The 27,344-nt window shown below is 37.4% G+C and overlaps 1 protein-coding gene across 2 annotated transcripts in view; it reads right to left on the bottom strand.

Moving 5' to 3' along the window:
* Nucleotides 1-27,262, bottom strand: part of OLA1 (Obg like ATPase 1) — a 103,703-nt gene extending 76,441 nt beyond the window's left edge. The window contains exons 1-4 of one of the 2 annotated variants that reach the window (XM_042784174.1): nucleotides 27,170-27,262; nucleotides 26,773-26,873; nucleotides 24,771-24,914; nucleotides 14,712-14,839 (exon numbers count right to left, since the gene is read on the bottom strand). In XM_042784174.1, the coding sequence (XP_042640108.1) occupies nucleotides 14,712-14,839; nucleotides 24,771-24,914; nucleotides 26,773-26,873 (373 nt within the window). In that variant the 5' untranslated portion in view covers nucleotides 27,170-27,262. Of the gene's footprint in view, nucleotides 1-14,711; nucleotides 14,840-24,770; nucleotides 24,915-26,772; nucleotides 26,874-27,169 lie in introns of those variants that run through there. The other variant, XM_032989756.2, reaches the window with a different exon arrangement.
* Between the last annotated feature and the right edge of the window lie 82 nt (nucleotides 27,263-27,344).

Raw genomic sequence — 27,344 nt, forward strand, 5'->3', positions numbered from 1 at the left:
CTGAAGCCTGACATGTATTTATATCTACTTGTTAAAAAAAAATACGAGAAAAGCCTTCCATAATGGAGAAGGGAGGAGGAATGGAGGGGGTGGGAGACAAGAACAGGACACAAAAAAACACCTTTTCCAAAGACTGTTCAAGGCAAAAGGGACATGTCATGTTAAACAGTAGTCAATAGCTGTATACAACCAGTAAACAAATTCAGCTCTATGAAAAAAGAACTACATCACCATTTAGTGGTTGCAATTTAGATTATTCTAGCGTGTAATACTTTAATTGTATAAAACAAAGCTGATGTCACAAACACAAAAGAACTTCTTGCAAAGCAAGCACCACAAGTAATTTTTATGCTGCCACTGATGGCTGACAAGTGATGAGCACTTTGTTCGAATTTATATACTTACACATCTAAGGCAACAGGTGGCTTATAAAAAGAAAACACTGAGAGCTTTTTAACTCTTCATTATCAAAATTTTTATGTGTTTTACCATAATGACTAAACAATCTCTACAAATAAAAGCTCAGCATACTAACTACAAAGATCAACTATGGCTCAGGGAAAATCATCCATTATTTTGATTAAAGCAGAAACTAAGGTAAGGTTCCGGATCCCACTGACTTGAGCTGTGCCTGCACTCAAAGTTCTGTAATTGCACAAAGCACTCAATATTTAAACAGTACCTTGTGATATATAAATTAAGTCGGTTTAAGAAAAGAAATTTTATATTTTCTTGCTGGCTGTGTTTTTCATATCCATCTCAACAGCTGAATATTGTAGCACAGCTGGAAGGAAATTTTTACTTTTGGGTCTTCAAACCAACTGAAAGAATGATGTGTTTCAGTTGCTGCTTGATGTAGTTTTAGGCCAAGAGTGGCATTACAGAAACACATTTTCTTTGTAAATACTGCACAGTCCAATGAACAGTTTTGTTTTCTTTAAGCACACAAAGTTACAAAAAAATAATTAAAACTCTGCACTACTAAGAATGCAAGATAATACTTCACACTTGTATTTAAGTGCAAAAGACTTCCAGGCAAAATGAAAGACATCATAAACACAGATAATTCAGATTAAAATTTTAAAAGGGAAAGAAAAAAAAAAAAAAAAAAAAAGGAACTTAGAGTAGTACTGGCTGATTTAGTTACATTAAAAAAAACCCTGGAAGTTGAGAAGGCAAAAATGCAGTAAGCATACCAAAACAATCTTTATATTCTGCCTTGTAATTAAACTATGAAATAACCATCTGCTTATGATTAAAACATTTTAGCGTTTGCTGTTTTGGATAGATTAAATGCACATACCAAGATATTAGACTTTTTCCTCTGCATGGCAATTTTATGATACCACCCCTAACAATTAAAAAATATGACACATCAGTATTTTTATCTTTCACACTACATACACAAATATATATGTAGACACACACACAATTTCCACTGTGATGTTCGCTGGATTAATCTTTCTGCTTTATGACACTTCAGATCAATGCAGAGCAGCTCAATCCAGAGTCTCAGACTGCCTATCTTTTAGATTCCCTCTGCTTCTTTCTAGATTTTCTCTGAAAGCAAGCAATCCCTCTCAGGTAGCCTACATTCTTGCAGCTATACATCTCCCCCTTCTTCCAACTCTCACACATTTGACTTCCCATTCCTACTGCTATTTAGTTTTGAGACATCAATTTTCACATCAAATTACCAAAACTTGATGCATAAAAATATTCAATAAGCCTCAAGGAACTGTTATCTCAGTAACAGCTATCTCGGTAAGTACTGAAATGCAAACCTATGCTCAAAAATATTTTGAAAGTTTAACCAGTGAAGTGAGCTTGAGGCACAGAAGCTTATCTGCCATCATCTTTATTGGGAGAAAAGCCTGCATGATGGGGTGGAGGCAGGGAGAGAAGGAAGAAGGTAGACAGAAGGATGGAAGAAGGGGTATTGTTTGATTTTATAAAGAAAGCCTTTTAAACTAACGGAAAAAAAATTCACTATGTAATGCTTGAATACTCAGAAAATCAATTCCATATCTAAGGATAAACACCGAGGTTCTGAAGAATCTTGTTGCTGTTGTATCTAACAACAGATGAAGCCTCACTTTAACTGCAAAATTCAAAATAAGAACTGAAAGTAGCATTTTTTAGGTATTCTGCAAGAACAAATGATTGGGTTGATAACTAATGCATTTTGTTAATTGCCTCCAGACACTGAGGTTTCAGGATGTCATTTGAGGCTAGAGACCCCCTGGCATCAATATTAAAACAACAGCTTTCAAAGCATCTCTAGCAACTACTGCTGACAAACATCCAGCACTTAAATCCAGCCTAATGCTAATCTTGTTCTTCCGTGTAAGATTTCAACATAAAAATATATCCTGAATTACACTAAAAAAAATAGGTGGGAGAAACCTGAGAGTAGCAAATGCAAAAGTGACAATTTCCACACAGTAAAAGAAAACCAAAAAATCAAACAAACAAACAAAAAAATCAGAATTTCTGCTGATATGCTGTTCATAACTGATTAATAAATGATTACCTGTAAACCCAAGCAGAGAAGTAAAACTTTATCTTTAGACAATGTGAAGCTGGGCTTCATTAGGATGGAAGAGAAGTTTTGGAAAGTATACTGGAAAAATACCAACTATGTTGAAGGATCACCAAAAGAAGTCAGCAGATTTTCACATCAAGATTTTATCATTACAACAGCATAAAGGCACATCTGCATCCAAACCCTGCACCTCACTAATATCTCCAGCATACGTAACAGTAATCAAAAAGTCAGTTTTCCTCAGACTTCACTGGACAACATACAAGGTCTGAAAGAAAACACTCCTGAGCCTTGCAGCCTTGGAAGAAAAAAAAAAAAAAACAAACCACACTAAATTATGCAATTTGCATCACATATTTCCTATGGCTGCCTTTTTGCAAAAATTTTTCAACTTACCGTATCAGCTTAATTCTCCCTCAGTTAGAACAGCACAAGTGTTTGCTGGATTACACATTAAGTCTGATTAGAGAAATGACCTATTTTTTAAAATAACTCAGCAAGAAGAATATGGTTATTTTTAAAAACCAAGAGCCCTTTTACCACATGATTCTACAATCGGTTCCAACAGCACAGGAGAAAGTGGCAGCATAGAGATGAGGAAAGGTGTTGGGAGTATGGAGCTGCTTCGGCTGCCAAAAGACATTATTTATTTAGGCAGTGTACAAATTAAGTACAAAGTATGACTTCCGAAGGAACAGACGCCTATTCTTCTAGAAGTAGCATTTTGGTCATTGTGCAAACCAGGACTGCTCCAATAAATAGCAATTCTGAAAACTGAACCAAAGGGTTTTCTGTCAGTTTATTAAACAGTCTCATAAACCGAAAAAGGTTGCATTTGAATTGGATTACCGAACAGAGTTTTTGTTTGGGTGTGACTCAGAGTCATTCCTTTGATACAGGTAGATACCCTCTGTAGCTTTTTAACACGCAGTAACTGCCACTAGTGACTTTTAAGCACTTGTAGGACTACAGGCAAAGAAAAAGAACATATTCTAAACTGATACCCCAATGATCTCAGACAGATTTGCTTGACACACAAAAAAATGAATATTTTAATTAAGTCTTAGAATTATACACCTTAATTAAGCTAGGAGCCTTGTTTAATTTGTCTAGGATAAGTAACCTATAGCCAGAATAAGAAACCCAGAGCCAGCTTCCTTCTGATCTTCATTTGCAGTATTTACTCCACTGTTCAGTACACAGCAGTATCACACATGTACATCACGGAAATACCAATACAAGAAATCCAAATGATTAGGGAGAATTTAATTCATACATTTCGAGGGCCAGAAGACCTATCGGAGCATAAAGTGCATTCAAAATAACTTGCAAGCATGAAGCTTACTATAAATGTAAATACAATGAATGTATGTCTAATGATGCGTGCACATTTGTTTTAGGAATATGAATAGAACACAAGCCCATGACATGGCAAAGTTCTTTTTAATAAGATAAGCCAACATGAAAGAGCACTCGCACTGCTCACCACTGCTGCTCTTCACAAGTGCTTCAAATATATTTTATCCCTTCTTCAACTAGATTACTGTCATTTCAGAATTTTTATTTAAAATTCTTAGCCTTTAGTTCCTATTTAAACAGAGGAAGAGAAAAATCTTCAGACTAAGTTGGTCTCTTTCCTCAAGGCATTAAAAGCTAAACTAGTTGTACTTCTAGCAGGAGCTGAAGCATTGGTTCCCCTCACCTGGGGACCACCACTCCCACAAATGACGCACCACAATCACTTCTGAGAGTGCTCCATGTCTATTTTAAAATGAAGTCACCTCATATTACATCAGACTCAGCAATAATTAAAACAGCTCATTTAATACTGACACACTCACGCGCTTGCCATAATCAAGCCTGGAGCAATGAGGGACAGTGCTGAAGGGCCCCTGGGCACCAGCAGTTAACTGCTACTGCCGTTTCCAAACCCATTGCAGGTCTAAACCTTCAGCTGTGTTAGGGGGCATGGCTATCCACATACAAATCAGGAAACAGAGAAGTGCTTCTAAGAGCCTGTTTCAAAGTTTTCATTAAAATACTGTATTAAATAAAGAACAACCAATCAACAACAACAGAAAGACCCACAACTAACTGCCTGTCTCTTCTGAGCAATGAACTTTAGAGAAAGCAACTTTCTGAAAGGGAAGCTATAATATTCTCAGTCTACAGACCACTCACCTTTCTGATGCAATCACTACAGCTAGTTAAAGTGATGCTGACAAACAGTCAGCCACTTATCTTTTTCTGTTCCCCAATTCTTGCAAAGAATTGTTGACTTTACCTTTTCTGAGGTGGCCTTCCTCTCAACCAGAGGAAAACAGGTTTTCACATTTCATATTACAACTAGACCAATAATAACCAACTGCAGTATTTTTCCCCTCAAGTTTTCAAGGAAGTCCATGGCACAATGAAGAAGAAATTACTTATAAAGTATTATACTGTCACTTTTTTTAAGCCAAGATACCCTACACCATTATTAAAGACACCCACTCAAACAGGTAAATGTTTCAAAAATAGTTACCTGAACACCCTCTACCACTATCACGTATTGATAATTTCTGTAAAGTATTAGAGAGAAAAACTTAAGTCTCATCTGTATTGCCCAAATAGCAATTATACATTGCCATGTAACACACAGAACTATAATAAAAGTAGTTGTAGGTCAAATAATCGCAATGACTCAGTAAAGATAACCTGCCTGGCCTTTATTCTCAGGGGAGGGGGGATTTACTGGTCAAGTACTTTATGACTCACAGTACAGTATATTAGAAATTTTCTATGTATTCTTTAGAATTGAGAGATTGCCCTTGTAGCTCAGTAGGTAGCTCTCCTGTTTCTGGCCTACGAGGTCATAGCTTTAAGTCCCTGCTGAGGAAACTTAACAAGTTCCATCTATAAATAGAATGGCATTAGATGGTGGCCTTTAGACAATAAATTTTTATGTTTTCATCTGTTCTGATAAGAAATTGGACATAGAGAGGCATAAGATATTAGGCTAAAGATGAATGACAAAGTGGGCTCCAAAATCCATTGTAACTTCAATTAGCATGAGACTTACAATTCTAGCATTATAAACCTACAATAAAGGCTAGAGAAGAATGCAAGAACAATAGTTTTTCTTCTCAATGAGCATAAGTAATTACCTAGAATTACAGACTTGACAATATTTGAGACTGAAAAGGAACCTCCTAGGTACAGTACAATCAAAATTCAACTTGTGACATCAAGAGGCAATCTCAATGTAAAACAACCTTTGAAGTTTTTGATTAGGAACAAAAATGTTTGAACATTCACAGCTCTCATCTTACTCTTTCTGAAGAAGTAAAGTATATCCTTCAGAGACATTTATTTAATTATCAGGGATTAAAATAATACCACTCTGCAATGTATAAATTTTTGCTCCTAATACTCATATATTTGGGGAGGCTTATTCAGCTCTCAGAATAACAATTATTTGTGACATATTTAAGAATAAAGCCTATTTAGACCCTGAGCGGAGTTTATTTGTACTTTAAACTGTAGTTACCTGGCCTTAGAGGAATATGGATTAAAGCCCAGGTACCACTTTCACTCAGCCTGGCGCTGTAATTTACTGTTTAATAAAGACAAAAGTAACTCACTGGAGTGCTGACAATTTTCCAGCACTTTTTCCAAAATCTGCACCCACGTGCCCCGAAAAACAAATTCACTCCTCTGTGGGAGACAAAGCTGCAAACAGCATACTACAAACAGTTTCGAGATACAAACCCACAGGTTTTATTCATATATGCACACCAAAAGGAAAGAAACACCAGCAATAGAACAGGAGATGAGGGTGATTTTACAATGTGACTTCCTAGATCTCAGAGACACTAACACACTCAAGTAAGAACAACGACAGGTCTTGCAAAATTCTTCTGCAGTAGTTTAGCTTAGGAGGTTGCTGTCCTTCCCATATTAATCTTTTCTGCCTAAGTGAAAAATCTGATCAGTTAAGATTTTTCCACAGCTGGCTAAATTAAGCTAGTTGATCCTGCCTTGGCACTGATCTATTGAATAGGCTGTGGGAATACAAAATGTCTCCCTCTTGCAGGTTTAATGGTAGCACTAGTTGAAGCTGCACATTGGAAGATTCACAAGAATCCCATCCTGGTCCTTTAATTCCACTACCAACATTTTAGCCAATAATGTACTTCTACCCAAAACACACCCGAGGTTCTTTTCTGCTCTTCAGATGCTTCTACAAAGTAGCCTACATCAAGAGACAACTGCTTTGCAGCCTTCATCCTAGGGCCTCTTCCCATACCATTATATTGACGAGTAGGCACATGAGAAAGACAATAGCCATTGTACCACACAATGGGATGCCTGGTCTCACCCCTAACGTACTCCCAATCTCACTTGCATCCACTGTCCCTGCTGCTGGATGCTATGCAAACGCTTACTCCAGTCCTACGTGGCTATTTCTCAAGAAGCCTCTTTCAGATGATGTCTGTATGAACACTTCTCTCTACCAACGCTTTTTCTGAGCAAAAAGACTGCTGTGCATCTATCCTTGGACCCAGAAAGAAAAATCCGACAGCACTAGCTCTCCAAGATAGCTTAAAGCTAGTACATGACACTAATGACAACTGCATGCCTTTCCCTGCCACAAATCTTTTGCTGAACCAGTACTACTTGAAAATCTGTCTTCTATGATTCACTGCCTATTCCCATCCCTTTTTTATTGGGCATTTTGTGGGTTGTTTTTTTTTGCCTCAAACTGGCTTCTGTGCCCAAAAGACAACAGCAACAACAACAAAAAAGCTTTATTCAAATGTACTTCCTTCTGGCTGCTTCACATTTTAAAGGGGAGGGAAGATTTGCATGCATACAGACTTCCTCTATACAACACTGTTGTTTGCTTTAGAACTTAACTTCATCTGTTTTCAGAAGGCACTTTCCCCAGCCTTGTTCATTACAACACAGAACGTGGTACAGTACGAAGAGAGTTGCAAAGGCCTGATTAGATTCAGCTAGTGGTTGTTACATGTGCATCTGTTTCTGCTTGCAGGTACAACACTGCTCGCTTTTTCTCCTATCAAGAAACCCAGCACTCCACTGCTGCTGCTCACACCATCTACACAAACAAAAGGTCTGAAGTAAAATAAAGGTAAGCAGCCTCTGAAAAAATCCTCCTCTACTGCAACAAAAGCATTTTGTTTTCACATGAAGAAAAACTAATGATAAACAAATTCGTATGCATCTCTGGGAATATTTTTATTAGCCTCCCTTTCCCTTCAAGGTGGTGGGCTCAGTGTCTGAATGATGAGAGGTAAAATTCAAAGATAACGCATGGCCTAAGACTAATTAACTCCAGGGGTTTGGCTTTTTTTGACACCCAATATTCTGAAATTACAACATACAATGCAAAAAAAGTCTTGCTAATAGAAATTATTTCAATCTTGGTGACGATTTTGCTAAAAGGGGTAGAAGAATGCCATTTTCACAACTCTGATCAAAAGAATCTCCTACGCAAAGTCTTACCCAGAATCAAAACACTTCACACTATTTTACCATGAAAAAAAAAAAAACAACCCCCCAAAAAAACAAAACAAAAACTCACAAACAACCAACCAAACCCCAAAGCATTAGGTTAATACAATAAATTGTTTCACATGGCCACAACTGCCACTTTAATTTGAAAGCTTTCACAATTTCTGGTTTTAATATGGAAAAGTCACTAAAAGCTAATTGAAAGTTGAGTTGAACTGTTAGCTGCTCCAAATATTTTATTAAACATTAACTTAGTTACTCTAACAACAAATAAGAAAGAAGAAAAAAATCTCAATAAGAACTATTATCTACTCAATACCATACAGAAATACATCTTAATTGTGTAACAAGAACAATATTAGTATGTGCAAAGTATTTTTAAACTTTGGTAGCTTAACAGTGAAACATTTGTCTTTGTAAATGAGGAACCCTGATTTTTTTTCTTTTTTAACAGGTGGCAACTACTTTTAGTAATACAAATGAAAAACAAAGCATTTTCAAAAAATTGAACCAAACTATGCTGAAGACAATAAAATTTTGTAAGACAGCTACGTTTACATAATTTCAAGGTGAATTTTGAAACACTATAAAGATTAAAAACTGGCTTCAGATATTAGAAGTGATACAGCTGAGCTACAGCTACATAAACAGCCACTATGATCCCCAATGCACAGAACATACACGCTGAAGGGATGAGATGCAACTCATACATTGGTCACTGAAGTGCTAGTGCAGTGGAGTGCAGCTAATTGATATCATCATATGCCTTATCTCTGTAGCAGTCAGCTTCCAGAAGCAGCAACCAGCAGGTATGATTTCTTCTTATAGAACATGGGGAAAAAAATGTCTTGTACCTCAAGTACATAAAAACTACAGAATGATTAGCATCTTTATACAGAAAATACACACATTTTTATAGAAAGTCAAAAAATGAAGTCAGAACAGAGGATGTATCTTATTCAGTTAAGTAACTTTGTTATCACCACTTTGATTTTTACAGGCAAATCAAAACACTGGCAGTATTACTGCGAGTTCCCAACAGCTCTCATGATGATAAAAAATAAAGCTAAGTCAACTTGATTTTAAATGCTGAGCAAAAATCAGTACAAATATTGTCAAACTCTGTTTTGATTAGTGTTTATCTCAAACAAGAATAAACTACACTCAGCTCAGATGGTTCACATCTATCCAAGATTTAATTGATAGCAAATTGATTTAGAAGTTACCTAAAACCCTAAAAAGGAGTCAGAACCAGGGAGTCTACTGAATATTTCCAGTTATACCAGACTTAAAACTGGAGTAAAAGCATTTAAAGCTTTTTAGGAACCAATTCACATTGGTCACACCAATCACTTCTATAAGACTGTGGGGGATGTTTACATAGATCCATGGTTCTTTCGCTCTTGTCACAAAGAACGACATTTCACGGATTATCAGTTACCAAACTCCCCATCCTGCCCCTAAAAGGCAGCTACAGCTTCTCTGCTGCATTGTCAGAGCACTTCCAGGCAGAGAAGCAAAGCAGGAGCTCCCCCCCAGCTGCCTGCACTCCCTCAGTATCGTGTCACTGCAGGCAGCTCACACGTTCCTCTGCAGGACTGGAAGACCAGGCGATGGCATGTAGGCGAGCTCTCAAATTCTTCCACAAAAGCCAGTGTTGCCTGCCCTACTTGCAAACATTGGGCATCAAACCCTAGGGTTTTTTATTTATTGAAAAGGAGCATTTGATAGCAAAGTACTTCTACAAACAAATCTCCTTCCAATTTCTGTAACCTTGAAAAGAAACACTGGATTTCATTAAAGAAACTAAAAATAAGAGAAAAATGTGGAACATATTTTCCAGAAAGTTAGGACTGCAGGACATCAGTGGGAAGACAAACTCAAAAACATTAAGAGCTCTGGCTGTTTAACACCCAGTACATTCAAAAACTCAAAGCTGTAGCAGGGACTAAATACTGACATCTACCATTTTCTCCACCAAAGCATTACTTAAGAGTAATTTGTAAATTTACACTTGTAACAAGGTTGCCATTTTTAGTCCACCATACAAAGAAAGTAATTTTCTACAAGTACTTGTGACTGATCTGCCATAAAAGTTGAAAGGTGCTTAAAGCCATGCAACTTGGGAAGAAACACTATTACAATCTTCAAACAGCCTGCCTTCTGCCACCACGATAATGTTCCTGCCTCAGTTAAAACCATAATACACCTGAAACATGGAAAACAGAACCGTCAGAAATGTTTCAAATTAAACAGAGAAACTTGGAAGATGAACAAAGCTGAAACTACTTTAAAGCATGTATCAGATTACTATGGTACTAATGCTGTAGACGCCACTATTCAGGACAGAAAAAATTAAATTCCCCATTCACTCAGCCAATAAGTAAGCAAGTATATCTGTTTGAGGTTTTCATGATTGGTTTCAGCCAAAAATAAAATATGCTCTTACCCCTAAGAAACTGGGATAACCTCTGAAAAAAAATTTAAGAAGTGTATTGAGATCAAATAGTTTATTTTAAATATCAGTAATTCATTTTCAATTTGCACACTTCAATAGAAAATCTATAAAAGTATCAAAGCCTAAGAATGTAATGCTCTATTCCGTATATGAAAACTTACCTTGTTTACACTAAGGGAATCTACTTCATACTGTTACTAATCGTGTATAAAAATACAGTAGTGCTCAACACAAACTCACTTCTCCTTTTACTTGTCCTATTACCCTATCACGTGCTGTTCTCACAGATGTTGCTGTATCTTTAGGTATATTAAAATACACCTTAGACATAAAACCAATGCTTTCATTAATTTAATGAACACTGTGTCACCTATGGAAAGTAACAATGTATCCAGGATATGGAACTTCGAAGACTGAAAATCCACAACCACTTTGAGGTGAGGGTACCATCCTTTTTTAAATTAAATAAGGAAAGTAGAGAATTGGCCAGACAGAAATAAATCTCGTTTCTCCTCAGCTTTATGCCATGCAAGAAACAGTCTAGGTAAACACCACACAGGACTTCCACAGTTCCAACAGAAATGTAATTATCATCACTTTGAGAGTACTACAGCTGCAGCTCACCTCTGTGCCCTGTGGTAGATAAACTGACAAGCAACAACCTTCTTCAAAAGCCATCTCCTAACACAGAGGTAACAGTGAATTCTGTTACGGGAGCTAAAACAAAAAACGTACAAACAAACCTTTGGTCCTAAAGAAAACACAGTTCAACACATTATCCATGAATAAAGAAAACAGGATCAAAACCTTTAGTCTAGGACTATAAAATATCCTCAATGAGATTCCCAAAGTTTGGGTCATTGTCTTCAAAAAAAGCTCTCCCTTTCTAGCTAGCCACTTCCTTTCCTATCATTACCTTAATTAATACTATTTGAGAGAGTTAATTCTCAGATTGCTTTTTTTGAAAAAATACCAATTGAACCAAGCTAAGTCAAAGCCTAACAAACCTTTAATATACTTATGCACGAAGACCTTGAAGTCTACAGCACAAATCCCACAATGACCTGCTTCTGCCTGGCATCCAGAAATAAGAAAAGATCAATTCTCCAAAGGGCTCTGCTTCACATGCTAGCCTTTAATATGGGCAGCAGTAGCGCATACTACAACAGCATAAAGACAAGGAGCAACAGTTTCAGTGCTCAAAGGTGAAAATTCATTCCAGATCAACTCAAAACCTCAGGGAAAAAGAAACGCTAAATTTTTCATGTTTTGAAAAAGCATGGTCCCCAGATCACTTCCTAGTGCATCTCTTAAGAACACTCCATCGTTCTCATCTTCTCTTCATCTTCAGCAACACCTCCTTTCCAGCTTTCTGGCATACAAAGCCTCACCTTACAGTCCACTGCCTATTCCCCTTTAATAGGAGCAACCTCTCTGGGTTCCTTTTAAGCTGGCTTCTACGTGACTGCAGAGATTCAGTGCCTACCCACCAGGCGGAAAGCTGATGGCCAGTCTCCAGGCACTGGCTCCCAAAGACACACAGTCCGTTAAGGACTTGGACCAAACCCTGGTAAAGGGCAACAAGGAAGCTTCATCCTCTCAGGATCTGGAAAGTTTAAGGATTTACAAAAACAGTTTAGGTAGTTTCTACAATCTGATAGAAACCGTGCAAACTCCAGGTATGCCACAAACTCACAAAAAGGGATTTTTAGATAGGAAATAATTTTGACAGGTGGGTGGGTGTAAAAATATTACAGCATATAAAAAAAGGTTTCTACATTTTTATAATATAAGTTGGTATGGTATGCTAAAGACTTCAGTGACTTATAGGTTTTATCTAGTTTGTTCTGTGTAACCAGTAGATTCTTCTTTTGTTTGTTTGTTTAATTTACTAGAGGGCTATTACTAGCTTTTAGTGCCAAATCTTTTTTATAGTACTGTGGGGAAAGGGAAGTAGAACTAATATGCACATTGCAGGGGAAAAAAAGTAGTTTTACATCTATCAACCACAAAATTTTGCATTAGCTTTTTATTGGTATTATCTCTATGTAATATTCTGAAATATTGTTGTTTGTGCAATCAACACACAGAATTTCTACTTTAGTGCATCACTAGCTTGTCTTCTAACTAAAGTATCTAGCAAGAGAACGATAAGACCCACGGTTAAGATTTTAAAAAGGAAGAAGTGCTGTTTAAAAAGTGATTCCATTATCTTTTTTGCTCCCAAAGAAGAAAAGCAGCAACAGTCATTTCACAACCATTGCATTTCAGAATCCTCAAAAGAAACTTATAACAAGCAAGTGCAAGACTAGAAGAAATAGATGTTAATACAAAGTAAATACCCAAATGGTTTAAAAGCCCACAACAATAGTCCCATTCCTCTTTCAAGACCCAAAGAAAAATACAAATAGTGTTAACCCTCATGACGGCCACATGAAACAAATGCTTAAAATTATTCAACATATAGATTAAAAAGCATCTTCTCCATTGGCTATTATCAATATTATCCTTAACAAGCATTTATGATACAAGTATCAAAACAGAGCAAGTATAAAGAGTTTATCACTTGTTCTCAACTGACATCAGTCAAAACAGTGATTACAATCCCAGGATAGCAACAGATTTGGGGAAACTGATCCTCTCTTTTCTAGGAATACTGTAGCAATGGTTCTTGGGTAGTTACAAATATTTAAAGTGTACCAATATATTAGTACAGCCTTCATATATCCAACTAGTTCCTAAAATGATGCACAAGTTCAAAAGACTTACTTCACTCTACCCAGTAAGGATCTGGTCTCACCTTTTCCAAACGTCTTAGTTTTAGAATGCTATTAACTGCTGAGCTACAATCAATAGCCCATAGTTTTCTATTTTACTGAATGTATGTGTCAGATGACTTTAACAGAAAGTAGTACTACTAGATATAAAATATAAATAAGGGCCAAGTTTTCAAAAGAGAAGTAATGCTCCACACACGCAAACAGATGGCTTCCAGGTACTAGAAAATCTTAAGAGGCCAGTGTTCCCCAAAATCATGTCCTGTTTCTCAACAGTGTAAGCCTAAGAACATAATACCTTTCCCCACAGAATTTGTCTCAGTTTGTTGAAAACACAGTACCAGCACTCTGCATCAAATCAGTGTCTAGGTATTCCTGATGCATAGGAAATTGCATTTGACTAGAGGCAACATACTTACCCATTTACCAAGCATGCAGACTGTAGAGGCAGATCAGTTCACTGTATACATACGCTTCAAAATACAAGCTCGTGGGAATAAGGGTTCTAAGCATCTAAATCAGTACTATAAGATAGTAATAGTCCATGTCTTTGGGTTTTGTTTTAGAAACACCCTGCCCACAGAAAAATTTTTGCTACAATCAAATAGAAAGTATTTCGATTTTTTGTTTATTCTGTTCTACTGTTTCATCACTCACTGTATAAGTGAGTGGCCAACCAAAAGACAGCAACAATGGTGTCCAGTTTCCTCAAATCTGTACAAACATTATTAAGCTCAATCTTTCCAAACCAGAAGCCTTTTTCAACACTCAAAGTGTATTGCAAACCAACATAGGTCTTCAACGAGCTTTTAAGTGCAAAGTTTGTAAGTGCTGTTGATATGACTCTGAGGGCCAGTTCTGTATTGTGGTAATAGGTGATGAAAGAGAGAATCAAAGTCCTTGGTCTAACTGAGAAATGTTCAGAATCCACAGAGATGAGAGGCAGGGCGGAGGGGGGTGTCAAGAATCAATGTAAGTCACGCAGAAATCAGGAAAAGGGAAGACATGAGGCTTGCCCTGTGAGGAACAGAATCCCAGAATCTGCTAGTAACTCCGTATTTTAATTTTCTATTTCCATGTCAGCATTTTAGTATCACATTCCATTCCTCCTCATTTATAAAACTACTCAAATGAACTGCCATGCATTCCTGGCAAAAGAAAACAATAAATCATTACTGCAGACTTCCAAAAACCCAGTTCCTTTTTAAGTCTTCAGCACAATGTCGATGAAGACAGACATACCTTTCATATAGCAGAGGATGGGGATTTTCTTGGTTGGAAAAACCCAAAACCTGATGACTTTAAATTGAATGGTAAAAGTGAAAATTGTAATTAGTATTTGTTCCACAGTTCTTAATTAGAGTACAATGCTGTCCTTAAGCTATAGAGAGAACATATAAACGAGTTTACATACGCATCAGATGAAAGATCCCATCACAGGCGTTAATATGAGACAAGAAGGAATTTCCTAAGCCTTGGCCAGTGTGGGCTCCTTTCACAAGGCCAGCAATATCCACCACATTCAGAAAGGCTGGAATTTTGCTGAAATATAAAAGTTAAAAATTTAATTACTGAAACGTATTAGCCAAAACATTTGGCACAGAGATAAATTCAGGACACAGAAAACCATTTCTTTTTTAAAGAACAAGTTATACATGACAGTAGCTTTCTTCCTTATTTGATATGCAACGTATAAAATACAAGATTCCCCCCTGCCATGTAAAACATCAGCCATTCTTTAATTTCTCTGTCATTATTAATGTTAAATGAAGCTAGTTTCTAAGTGTGGAATCATACCAATAACTATATGAATAATCAACCAGGACTAGAATACTGAGGCATGAAGTCAGTCATCTGTAATGAGCAGTTTTCATAGTACCAAAGAGATAAGACACATAAATGGCCACTGCACTCTGCTACTGCACACCTCTAAAATTACCATATAGTTCAGTAGGTTAAGCAACTTTTTCAGAAGACAAAGGCATTTTTTTTAATAGTGATGATTAAAACTAGCAGTGATCACGGTTATGCAAACAATCTGAAAGAAAACAGAAAACAAATTAAGATGAAGATGGCATTAAAATGTAAACAGCTGTGATGTTTTCCACCATAGGTTAACAGCAATGGGTTAGCAAGCATGTCTATACAACATTTTATACAGCAACAACAGAACAGTTACAAAGTTCAAATTAGCTTACAAAAAATGTAAAAAAAAAGCTTTCAGAGGTATGGGAAATGCATATGGAAATTTACAAACCACAAGCCTTTTATCCTCTGCAAATTATCAAGGTGTTCTAAAATAAGCAAATAACTTAATGGGTGTTAATCTTTTCAGGTATATTCTAAACCAAATTACTTCTCAAAATCCAGCTGAGTCAGGGAGAAAAAAAAAAAAAACAAAACACTAAAACTTTGTGATAAGGTGTTGATTAAAAGCACCTTCATATGGTCTATGCAAATGGCAATACCATCATAAGACAGAACCACACTGAAATGCTGCAAATCCCTCACTTGCAAAGACCAGAAACCACATACCATAGTCATCAAGATCTCCGACTTCATGCCTTCAAAATAACTAACTGGAACATTACTTAATTTCCATTGAACACTTTAAATTATCACCACTGTATTTCATTAGCACTATGCTAAGATTAATACAAGAGTTTACCATTTTACTGACAGTAAGTATAATGGAAAACACCCAAATCCATAGTTCTAATTCCAACAATGAGAAGGGTGTGACTTATGCTATGAAGTCACGGTATGGGTGGGTATACAGTAACAATTTACAAAGCAGTGAAAAGCCTTCTTTTATGGTGAGTGTCCTTCAACATGAGATTCAGATCCAAAGCTATAAATTCCGTGGTTTACCTGAAGAGGTCTTTTCCAAAGACATACCATTGCAGTGCTGCTCACAGACAGAAGCAACCACACACGTGCAAACGAGTACTAGGGATGACCTAGTCAGTGACCTCCTAGTCAGCCCTATACAGAAACCTTCTGTGAACAGTGTTACACTTCTGAAGTCTTTACTGTCTACAGCCCAAACTGAGCTTTATTTATATTAGCATGACAGCATGCTGAAAAATATATTTGGTTTTACAAATATTGAAATATTTGACAGCATGACAACAGAAAACTCCACCAGCATCAGAAAACCACCCTTCTCTTCTTATCCTGGTGCCTGGTATGGCAGCTATTGCCCAGACAGAAAAAGCTGTAGTTATGGAAATCTATGAATCATTGTCTGCTCAGAGCAACAGGCTTAGGTAGAACAAACCAAGTTTCTAACTTTTTTTTTTTTAGTGCTATCCCACTTCCATTTGACTGCAAATACTAAAACTATGTGTTGTATTATTAGCAGATGCACTACCTCTCTAATTTGGGAAGGGATGACCCATTAGAATATGCCTGAGCATGAAACATCAGTATTTCTGTTAGTGTGGTGACCTGAAAGCAAAAGCTCTTACCCTGGTTTTGTTTTCAATTTTCCTCTAACACTTCCCAAGCAAAGTTATTTCTTTCAAGTAAACTAATTTCACAATACAAGATCTAGATAAAATCTTTTTTTTTTTAACAAGGTGAAGTTCAAAGTATGACTAAACCTGTCAGGTGTAATAAACTAGGAACTTAATTACATGTTTCATATCATCAGTATCTTTGTAATGTGCTTAGAAACAAGCATGAATAGAACACAATACCCAGAAGGGTGAGTTTAAAAAAAAACACAGAAGAAAATATTTACAACATAGCATAAGTTACTTAAATTCAGGTACAGAGTAAGTTGACTTTTAGCTTTAAACTTCACTAGGCCTGTGAAAAGACGGGCCCAGCCTTAGGAAGACAAATATTGTGTGCTACAAGTTAACATTGTTGAATGCAGTAGAAAGAACAGGAATGTAAATTCATTCTGAAGTAAACAAACTTTGAAAGTGTCACGGTTTTGTACCACTATGGTGTTCTCAGCAAAATATCTTTTTTTTTTTTTTTTTTAAACTACCCATATACAAACTCAACCAGAAACAACAAATCCATAAGTTTAACATACTACCAAGAGTAATGCACATTCTGAAGAAGAAACCAGTAACTCTATGGATGCATTAACTCAGTAACTCCTTTTGCTTGACAGAACTGCAGAGCTAATATATACCTCAGAAGAAACAGCAGTAACTTCCCAGTCATAATTGTTATAACTTCTTACTTTTTGATGCATAACTAAGTCAAACAGCAGGACAGAAAAATATCACTCTTTAAAGCACTTCTCCATTGTCATTTTAAACTGCGGTTTAATTAGAACAAAAGTGATGTTAGAAATGTTCTTCTGTGCTTCCCTCTCTGTTGCGGAGACTCCCAAACTACTTAACAATAAAAAAAGGCAAAATTTATTTTCATACACAGATAATCAACATTTCGCAAACATCGGGTCCAAATGTCCGTAACACTCTCATCATTCTGGCAGGATTAACTTCCTGGCCAGCCATCAGAAGAATTCACACTTTCACTACAAAGATGCCACATTAGAACAAGACAGATACCTTCACATGCAGATGGACCCCTCCATCACCAGAACCAATCTCATTTGCTACACAATGGAAAGAAAACCCCAGCACATTTATTTCACAATTGACTAATATGAACAAGAGACCTTTGAAGACAAGTATCTGGGTTTCCAGGATGTTCTCTCACCTTCACCTTGGGTACCACAAAGCTAACATTCCAAGCAAAACAAAACTATCCCCATTCTTGGCAGCCCCTTTCCTAAGCCTAAATCTCTGTTTCATCATAGAAAGATGAATACAGAGAAAAGCAGAAAAAGGCACAAACTAGTCACAATTGCCAATGCTCTGAAGGACAAACAGTAAGCATTACGAAATTAAATAAAGAGAAAACACTGCAAAAAATGGGGAAAAAGGACCATATATCTCCAGTGTAAAGACTTAACTGGAATTTTTTTTGTTGTTTTTTGTTTTTTTTTTTTCTCTCCTCTAAACAGATTAATTTCCATTTCTTAAGATTCGTTAGACAGCATTAGCATAATGTCACTGAGCCTCAAATGATCATCAGGAACAGGTGGCATCAACTGATCATTTGTACAAATCAGTGCAACACCAATCTACCATAAAGCAGGTCACAGGAATTTATAATATGAAGCAGATTACCAAATCCAGAAGTAGCTCTATATTTTAAGTGTAGGTATAATCCTTGAGCAAGAATTTTTTTACCTCACTTAGAAATACAGCAACAGTGGTTTTGTGTTGGCACACTACCTTCACTGCATGAGCTACTGTGCAACAAAGAGCACGAGACTCACTGGGTCAAAAAAAAAGTACAGTTTTATAGTCCAGTGATTAGGGTATTTATTCAGGAATAAGAGACTTATGTATCCATAGAGTTATGCATTTTGCAGGGGAGGAGGCCTATTTTTCACCAACTTTGCTCCAAACTTGTGTCCAAACCAGTTATTTAAACAGGCAAGAAGAGTTTCTTTATCTGACCTGTTGGACAGTACAATGCAACCAGCTGCCGTTGTTCTTTTAAAATGCACACACACATGGTATCTGCATTTGGGGGGTGGCGGTGGGGGGGGGTGGTTTCCAAAATTTGAAGGAGAGAAGCATACATTTATTTCTCGAGTTTCCACAAGTAATTGTTTAGTCGAGAAACCTCGCAGGCAGATTACACCTGAAGCTTTGACTTAGCCTGAAGCATCATATCCAAAACGCTGTTTCTCTCACTAGGTTTTTATTCTTCTAGGTTTCCACAATCTCTTTTCTCCAATAAAATCATAACCCAGTAATTCCTCTGCAGCATTTACTACAGTGCACTGAAATCTCACATCCACCAGACGACACTGGAAAGCCACAGGATGGCTTCAACAAAGTCCAAAATGCAGCAATTTTCTAGTAAGGCTGATTAACAGTTCTCATAACACAGTCGCTTTTTATTAATTTATTGAGAGAAATTTCTTGACCTACTCAACTCAAACCCTACCTGATCCTAGGTCCCACATATCAAAAAAAGCCAGATTCTTCAGTATTAGGGCCAGCTCCCTTTTTTTCTTCGGTAAAGCCAAATGTGCTACTCATCTCCTGGCTCTAGCACAGGCTATTCTGCCTTTAAAAGCTCTTATTTTAAATCTGGTAGAAAAGGGAAACTCTTCTTCCTTCCCCAAAAATCATATAACTTAGGTAGGAGTCATCCATTTAGAGTTCACAAATGACCTGAAGTAAAAGTAGCAACATAGAAGGAGAACATGTATATTGTGACAACTTCTTAGAAAGCCATTCAATATACAATCAGTCCCTCCCTCTTACAGGAGACATAATTTCCCTCTTACAGCTTCTGCAGTCAATCCTGCAGTTTTGACCAATGTAAGCGCAATACTTCACAGGGTAATTAAAGGAATCTGCTTCTGAAGAACTAGGTATTGCAGATGAACCCTGGTCATTGCTATGCAAGAACAATTTAATTAATAGCATTTTATCCACAGTACTGACAAACAAGACTTGAACCTAATAGCACATGAACCAGAAGTGAAAAATGGGCTAATTAAATTTCACTTACATGAATTATAAAAAGGTAAAAGATTCAGTGTGGATCAAGACACATACTAGGTGTCCCGTCTATATCATATGTCCACATTTTCAAACTAGTCAGTAAGTTGTTGCACCAACCAAATAAGACTTATTAAATTTTGCCTTCTCCCAACAGGCAGAAAAGATGGCTGAAGTCACCACTGCTTAAAGTCTTTCTTTCACTGCTAGCAATTTATTAATTTGCAATGCCAGACCAAGCATCACAGCCAAGCTGATTTACACAGGCTAAGAACTAGCTGAAGAGCAGGCAAACTCCATAACACCAAAGGAAGGAGCACACTAGCAACAGGATATACTTGTCAAGTCTCAGTTTTCTGTAAAAAATAGGATTCTCTTACAGATGCTGATATGCCAGAGTTACATCCAACTAAGTTACTTGTATTTCACTCTGGAATTACAGGTGGTTTTCACTTACATAAATGCCTTTTTTAAACCTAGAGTTAAGTCCCACATGATGTCATTCAAAAAGTCTCACTGCTGATCTACTTTAAGTAGTACTTTCCACCAACCGATTACATAATTTTGACCTCAAAACTTTATCAAGTATCTGAGTATGCTACCCTGTAAGTTCAAGAGAAATTTTATTTAATATTAGACAGGATTTTCACAACCTAGACAACAAGGGAAGTTACTCAGATTTAGTTTAGTTACTACTGCTTCAGCACTAAAGATCTGCATACATTAATTTTAACAGAACAAACCAAAGCCATTTTCTAACAAAAACAGAGGTCCTGAAGTACACTGGACAGTGCTAGAGCTGATGAGAAGTAGTTGCACTTTACATATTAACATCCTACAACATAACCAGGATTGCTTTAAATTTTAAGTTTGAAAAGGACATCCAAGGTAGATGCAAAACAGACTAAGTTAAACAGAAATGTTTGTGGTTGCATAAGCATTGTGTTTTGTGAACACATATGTTCAAGACAATGCACCCGCTTACAGGTGCAAACAAGGAATTAAATGAATACTGATAACATAAGAAAGGATGAACCAAACTACTTATATTTTACTCATTACTGCTTATAATCTCATTTGATTGAGGAGGAAGCAGAAACATAAGACTTTAAAATCACCTTTTTTATTAATGCTTTCACACAGGTTGATTATTATCAGCCAATACAGTCCTTCAGTTTTAACTATTTACAGTTAAAAAACATAGCTTGGGCTTACATTGCTTCTACCTGAATATTTCTTTTAGTTAATCATATAGTTTAAAGAAGAAATAATGCAAATAATTGCAGTGAGATTAATTGGGGGACAAGAATCAAAAAAAGAGGAAATAGCAGTGTCTTCCACCCCATCACCCAGAATCATTTTGAAGCTTGACTCAAATGTCACCAGTGAGACACATCTCCTGGTCAGGCAGGGCTGTGGTAGTAGGCAGGACCATATGGGCTATTCCTGGTGGGTATATATACTCAGAGGCTCTCAAGACATTTGTGAGTTATGGAACAAATCACTTGTTCAAATGACATCAGTTTGACATACATACACACACTAAAAAAATACTTTTAGGCTTGAGGTGATTAGGCAGCATCTTAATAAAATTTAGAACAAACAATGCATGAGAATTGCTTTAGTAAAGCTTTTACTAAATTGTTAAAATTTCTTTAAATGTGCCACACATACAGTTCTTTTCTTGTGTAAGAAACCCATCACTTCTAAACACAAAATATCCTGTTAAAATATTAACTGCAGTTCACAGATCAACTGTTTCTGGCTTCAAAATCCAAATTTTCAAGGCAAGAACTAGCTGATGAGATGGAGAACATTTCCATTTTAGAATTAGCAGATCTCATCCTCTGCTTCCTGCTTACGATTTATAGATGGGGGGGAGGCAGTAAATACCCCTTCCTGTTTTAGTTCTTACTGAAGTGACTCAGTCCAAAGACAATATTCTCTTTCCAATTACTAAACTGGAACTAATTCAATCATTAAGTCTGTCAAACCTTGCCTGAAAGTACCCTTGTTGGTGTAAGAGAACAACAAAATAAAGAACCAACAGTCCTTCCTTTCTGAAAAAGTTACATGTGGGCACAATGTAACAAATATGAGTTTTCACTGAATACTGTATAAAATTTACAACAAAAAAATAAGTAGTTTAAATATATAAATTAAGTTAGTAACAGAATAGATACTAAGATCTTAAAATAACAAGCATTCAGAATTCTTTTTAATATATTAAGGTCTCTCTTCTAATATCCACAATTTCACTCACACCAGAAGGCAAGCAACAGGTGACATTAGAACTCAAGGAAACTTGCTCATCTAATTCATGTGGCAGTGACATTGCAGTTTTAACTGGAAGTTCTTGGAGCCCACCTTCTGTGTACAGTCTGTATCACTGAACTTATTTATTGTAAACAGTCACATACATCATCCACTGCTGCAGAAAGAAAAAAAAGCACAGGTTATAAGTTCTGGCACCATACCTTAATCTAATAAATACAGATTTACCTTTACATAAGTTTCTAAATTGTTGCCTACATGATTTCATTTACAAACATTTACATTTCCAATTAAGTAATACCAGTCAGCTTTCAGCATGGGCTAGCAAGTAACTGCACACCAGTCCCATCCAAGCTGATGCTTTCTTCTTTTGGAGGTAGGAATGGATCTTCAAGCAATAAACTGTACCTGAAGAGCCTAACTCTTCCTCCAGTGCCAGAATGGCCACAAACATACACCGGCAATATTCTTGGCACTAGAGTCCATCTCTCTCTAGCAGTAGCAATCTCAGCTCAGTGTGACAGACAGCAACTCCCAGCCCGGCCCAGTCCCACTCTTTCCTCGCTCACAGCAGGCACCAAGGCAAGATTGCTTTGGCCTGTCATACATTATTTTAGTTAAGACAAAGTTCCTCCCCCCCTTTTTTTTTTCTCCACCTCCCAACAATAACTACAGTTCTGTGATGACTAAGTATAACATATGGGAAGTAAAAACCTGAATGCTTTAGATTTTAAAAGACAAAATCTTGAGGCTAGACAAGAGTCTAATTTAAAGAGAACTCACTGTTTATAAAACATTCTGAGTGCACAGATTTATTATGTCTGCTAATCCAAACAAGTAGAAAATTAACACAGAACATATTACATAAAGATGAAGAACAAAATCAAGGCTACACAAGAGAAATTAAGGAATTTAAATTAAAATTCAGTTGCATATCTTCATGTCCACAGCCGCCTTTTCCTGAGTTAGTCTCAGACAAACAAGCACAACAGACCAAGAAGTTACCTCAGTCTACTATACTACTGAATTATCACTGCTTTATTACTGTTATAGTGAAATATTGAAATCATATAAGCAGCATAAGTGAACTCAGGAGCTATAACCACCCACTAATCCCCACATCTGTTGATTTTAAGTAACAAATAGTCTCTTAAAAAAAATCAAAAGAACATTTAAATGAAAGCTGATTTACTACTTATATCCAGCTTATTATCCAACTCAGTATATTTTCATTAATATTTAAAGATGATTTTTTTTCCAGAGAGAGTTTGCAAGTTGGAAAACACCGATACAGGTATTTACAATCTTAGCACTCCTTGGCCAAAGGCAGGATGAGGGGAGAGGTAATAATCTGTCACTTCAACTATTAATTGAGAAGCAGGCAGGCAGTCATAGCTAAGTGAAAATAAAATTATTATTGATGTGGCCAAAGCAGCAATAACACTACAATTTAGAACAAATTTGTCAACAAAACTTAAAAGCCATACCATTATCCCGGCACAATCAACAGCCTGAAAGTTTTGTCTCAAATTCAGCAGGTTTGCTTTACGATCCATGCAGTAACAAGTATGCTTAATACTCACTTGAACAGGAAAAACAAGATAACATGTTCTAACAATCCACCTAAGCAAACAGCTCCATATTAATGCAGTTTTCACTATTTAAAAAGCGCACAAGAATTACAGATGGAAGTAACTTGTTTGGACCTGAAAATTAAGCTAACAAATGGGGTTTTGATCAGTGATTAATCAATCTTTAAGTGTGGGTGTGATCTGGATCTAAAACCAAGGTGTTAAACAAAAGCACAGACCTACATGCTAATTTGCACTAGGATTCAGGTACACTCACTTTATTCAAGATACCTCTGCAAGTAACTGCAAACTGAGTTTAACAAGTCACAAGTATCTAAGTTTCTGTTTTCTGGAAGCACCTTGAGTTCTGCTGTTCAAGCAAAAATCCAGTTCCCATACTGAACATACAGACCAGATTATGGAAACGGTCAACAGCAAAAACCATTGATGTGACAAAATTAATACATTCCTAATATATGGAAACAATTAGAAGAGACATACTGTAGGAATATCCCTGAATATACCAAGTAATAAGTAGCAGACCCCATAAAAAGAGGAAAAAGAGTAAGGAGAAAAAAGACTGACCATAAAGCTTACTGTCAAAAGACTGAGAACACACCTGTTTTGATAGATACTTGTTTGGCTACCTACAGCATATACAATATTCTGAACAATACAAAATACACGGTAGAAATTTTACAAATAAGTAATCTCATGACACACTAGGTATGTCCACTACTGTTCATTTTCCAAGTCTCTCCGGAAGATTGTCCAAGTCACCTGGGAACCACTACCTTCAAAGGCAGGAACACTGAGCACCAAATGGTGCCGAGCCATGACTAGCAGCTCCTGGATTTCTCATTCTCATACAACAGAGGTCATATGGGGGGGGGGGGGGGGGGGGGGGGGGAAGGGTTGGAGAAGATAATTTCCAGATACATATATAATTTCACATTCTAAAACAGATGTCAGTAAAAAGACATTATAGTTGCATTAAACTTTTATGAAAACTTTGAGTATGGTAATACTATTTCAGCTGCTTAACTGAAGAAAAATATTAGGAACTTGAGTTACCTTGGAGGTTTGTGATACTGGCACAGAAAGTCAAATCTGTCATCTGGCACAGGTACTCGACTCTCATTTGGATCAATAGTACAAAACGGAAAGTTTTCTGCTGCTGCTTGACTCTTTGTTAAAACATTGAAAAAGGTCGATTTCCTATAAACAAAATACACATTTTCTTAAAGAAGTTCAAATTAGAAGCATTTCAAAGGTCTGGATAGAAACCCATCTTCCAACCCAAAAGCAATACTGAACTTTCCTTTTACTTCAACAACAGCAACCATTACCCTGATCCTAGTACAAGACACTTTCAAATATGCAAATGGAGTGTCCCACTGAAACCCAAATGATGTTTACTTCTCTTCCCTACCCTTGAAAGTTCACCCAAGTGACTATATTGCACATATCAGTTAGCAAAGAAATTTTAAGTCAAAAGCAAACCACAGCTCTACTGGCCACTACTCATTTTCCTCAAGCACAAAGTGAGAAACTGATAAGGATGCTTGAAAATTAATCTGAGTGAACTAGTTTTGCCAAGATTCACCAGCTCTTTCCACAACTGTACTGTTTCTTCATATTTATTTACGTATTAATACAATTTCAGTAACTAAGCAATAAAAGTCAATCATCAAAAGAGAAAAAAAGGGGCATATAAAGCAAAGCACATCTGTTAATTATAAGTAATCTTTTGTGCATATGAAGATACAGTTATACCTTACTAAACATTTTTCATCTTTGTTAAATATCAATGGAAAAAACAATATTTTCACTTAAACCAATCAGCAAGTTATTTCGTTAGTTGGCATTTCTTAAACCAAAAGAGAGCAATTCTTGAGTTACTGCTAAGAGGAAGTTCATAATCAATACCTGAATTTTCTACTATAAATATTCTGGGGTTTGTTTTGGGGGGTTTTGTGTTGTTTGCTTGGAGTTTTTTTGTTCGCGGTTTGTTGTAGTGTTTTAGGTTTGCTTGGGTTTTTTGTTTGTTTGTTTGTTTGTTTGTTGTTTTAGTTTCACATAACTTCTCAGCCACTGGAAAAAAACAAACAAACAAACAAACAAAAGAAAACCTTAAAGTTGCCCTGCATACAGCCAACATACTCAAAAGTCAGTCATAATTTGCTTTGAAAGTTACATCATAACATAACCAGTAATGCTATTTTTCTCCATTGACACGTTATACAACGTTACTGCTAATTATTTCCTTTCTGCTGTGCAACTTACCTGCACCCTGAAAAATTAAATAAATTATAAAAGAAAACAGTACTTAGGGCTCTGAAACATGCTCAAGGACTCTTCCTCTAATTTTTTAAAACATTTGAAGTCTGAGAATGCTGGGTAATTCTTTCAGTAAATAAGGATACACAAATTAATACCAATAGTTCCACACAGGTATCTATTCTCCAGGTCATTCACCATCGCTTTTAAGTGTCTTAAGTATAGCCCCTTTGAGGAGCCATAACAACTACAGATGAGAAGCATGACAGAGACATCTTCCATTATCTCTCCCAAACTAGAATTTACACCAACTTTATTCATTACAAACTCCAAAGAAGTTTCAAGACTGGAAGTCCTCCTAATGACATTTATGGCATCGTTAACCCTTTCCTGTGCACATCACCCTCTCCAAAAACCTAAAAGGAATTTGTAGGTATGTGTGCATACATATTTGCATTAAAATGTACATTACACATACACAACAGTGGAAGTAAGGAAATGCAAAAAAACGCAGTCATTTATAAATGGCATTAATTGTTAAGACTTTTTTTATTCTTATAATTCTTCACTATTTTGTTCAGACTTTTACATACCAACCTCACGCTACCCGAGTGTTACATCGCTCCACCTATAAGTAGTTCAAGCTAAATACGCAAGTCTATCACTGAGCAAAAAGTCCTAGACTGTACCCCTCTGCTCGCAGACACGTCTACAGGCGCCTGTTTTCAACCAGAAAGCGCGTCAGGGAGCAAACTGGGGGAGCGCGGGGAGCCCCGGCCCCCCCCGGGCCACCTACCCAACGTTTGGTAGCCCGACGATCCCGATCTTCAGGGACGTCCCGAACCTCCCGATGATCGGGTGCGACTTAACCCCGTCGCCTCCCTTTTTCGGAGGCATCTGAAAGCACAGAGCAGGGCACGCTGAAGGTCCCGCCGTGCACCCTCCAACCCCGCTTCCTCCCGGCGGAGCGCGGCGGCCGAGCCGCGGCCTCCGCTTCGGAAAGGCCGAAGAGAAACACCCGCCCCGGCACAGGCCCCGCCAGCGGCGGCTCAACCCCACCGCTCTGCCCCCGCCGCGGCGGAGCGACGTGAGGGCTGGGGAAGGGGGGGGGGAGTGGGGGAAGCGACACCGGCCGGGCCGGGCTCAGGCTCGGCTCTGCCGGGCTTGGCTGGGCTGCGCTGGGCTCGGCTCACCTCGGCCCGAGCCTGAGAGGAAGAGGCGCGAGCGGCCCCTCGCACGCGGACACGCCGGCGGAACAGGCGGGGCCGAGCCCGCCCATTGGTCGGGAACGGCGCGAGGGGAAAGGTCGCCCCGGGGAGGGCGGGACCGGCGTGGCGCGGGGCCGGGGGGAGGTGAGGAGGGGGGTGA

This window comes from Tyto alba, unplaced genomic scaffold (assembly GCF_018691265.1).
Source record: "Tyto alba isolate M040663 unplaced genomic scaffold, T.alba_DEE_v4.0 Super-Scaffold_7, whole genome shotgun sequence".
Lineage (NCBI taxonomy): Eukaryota > Metazoa > Chordata > Aves > Strigiformes > Tytonidae > Tyto > Tyto alba.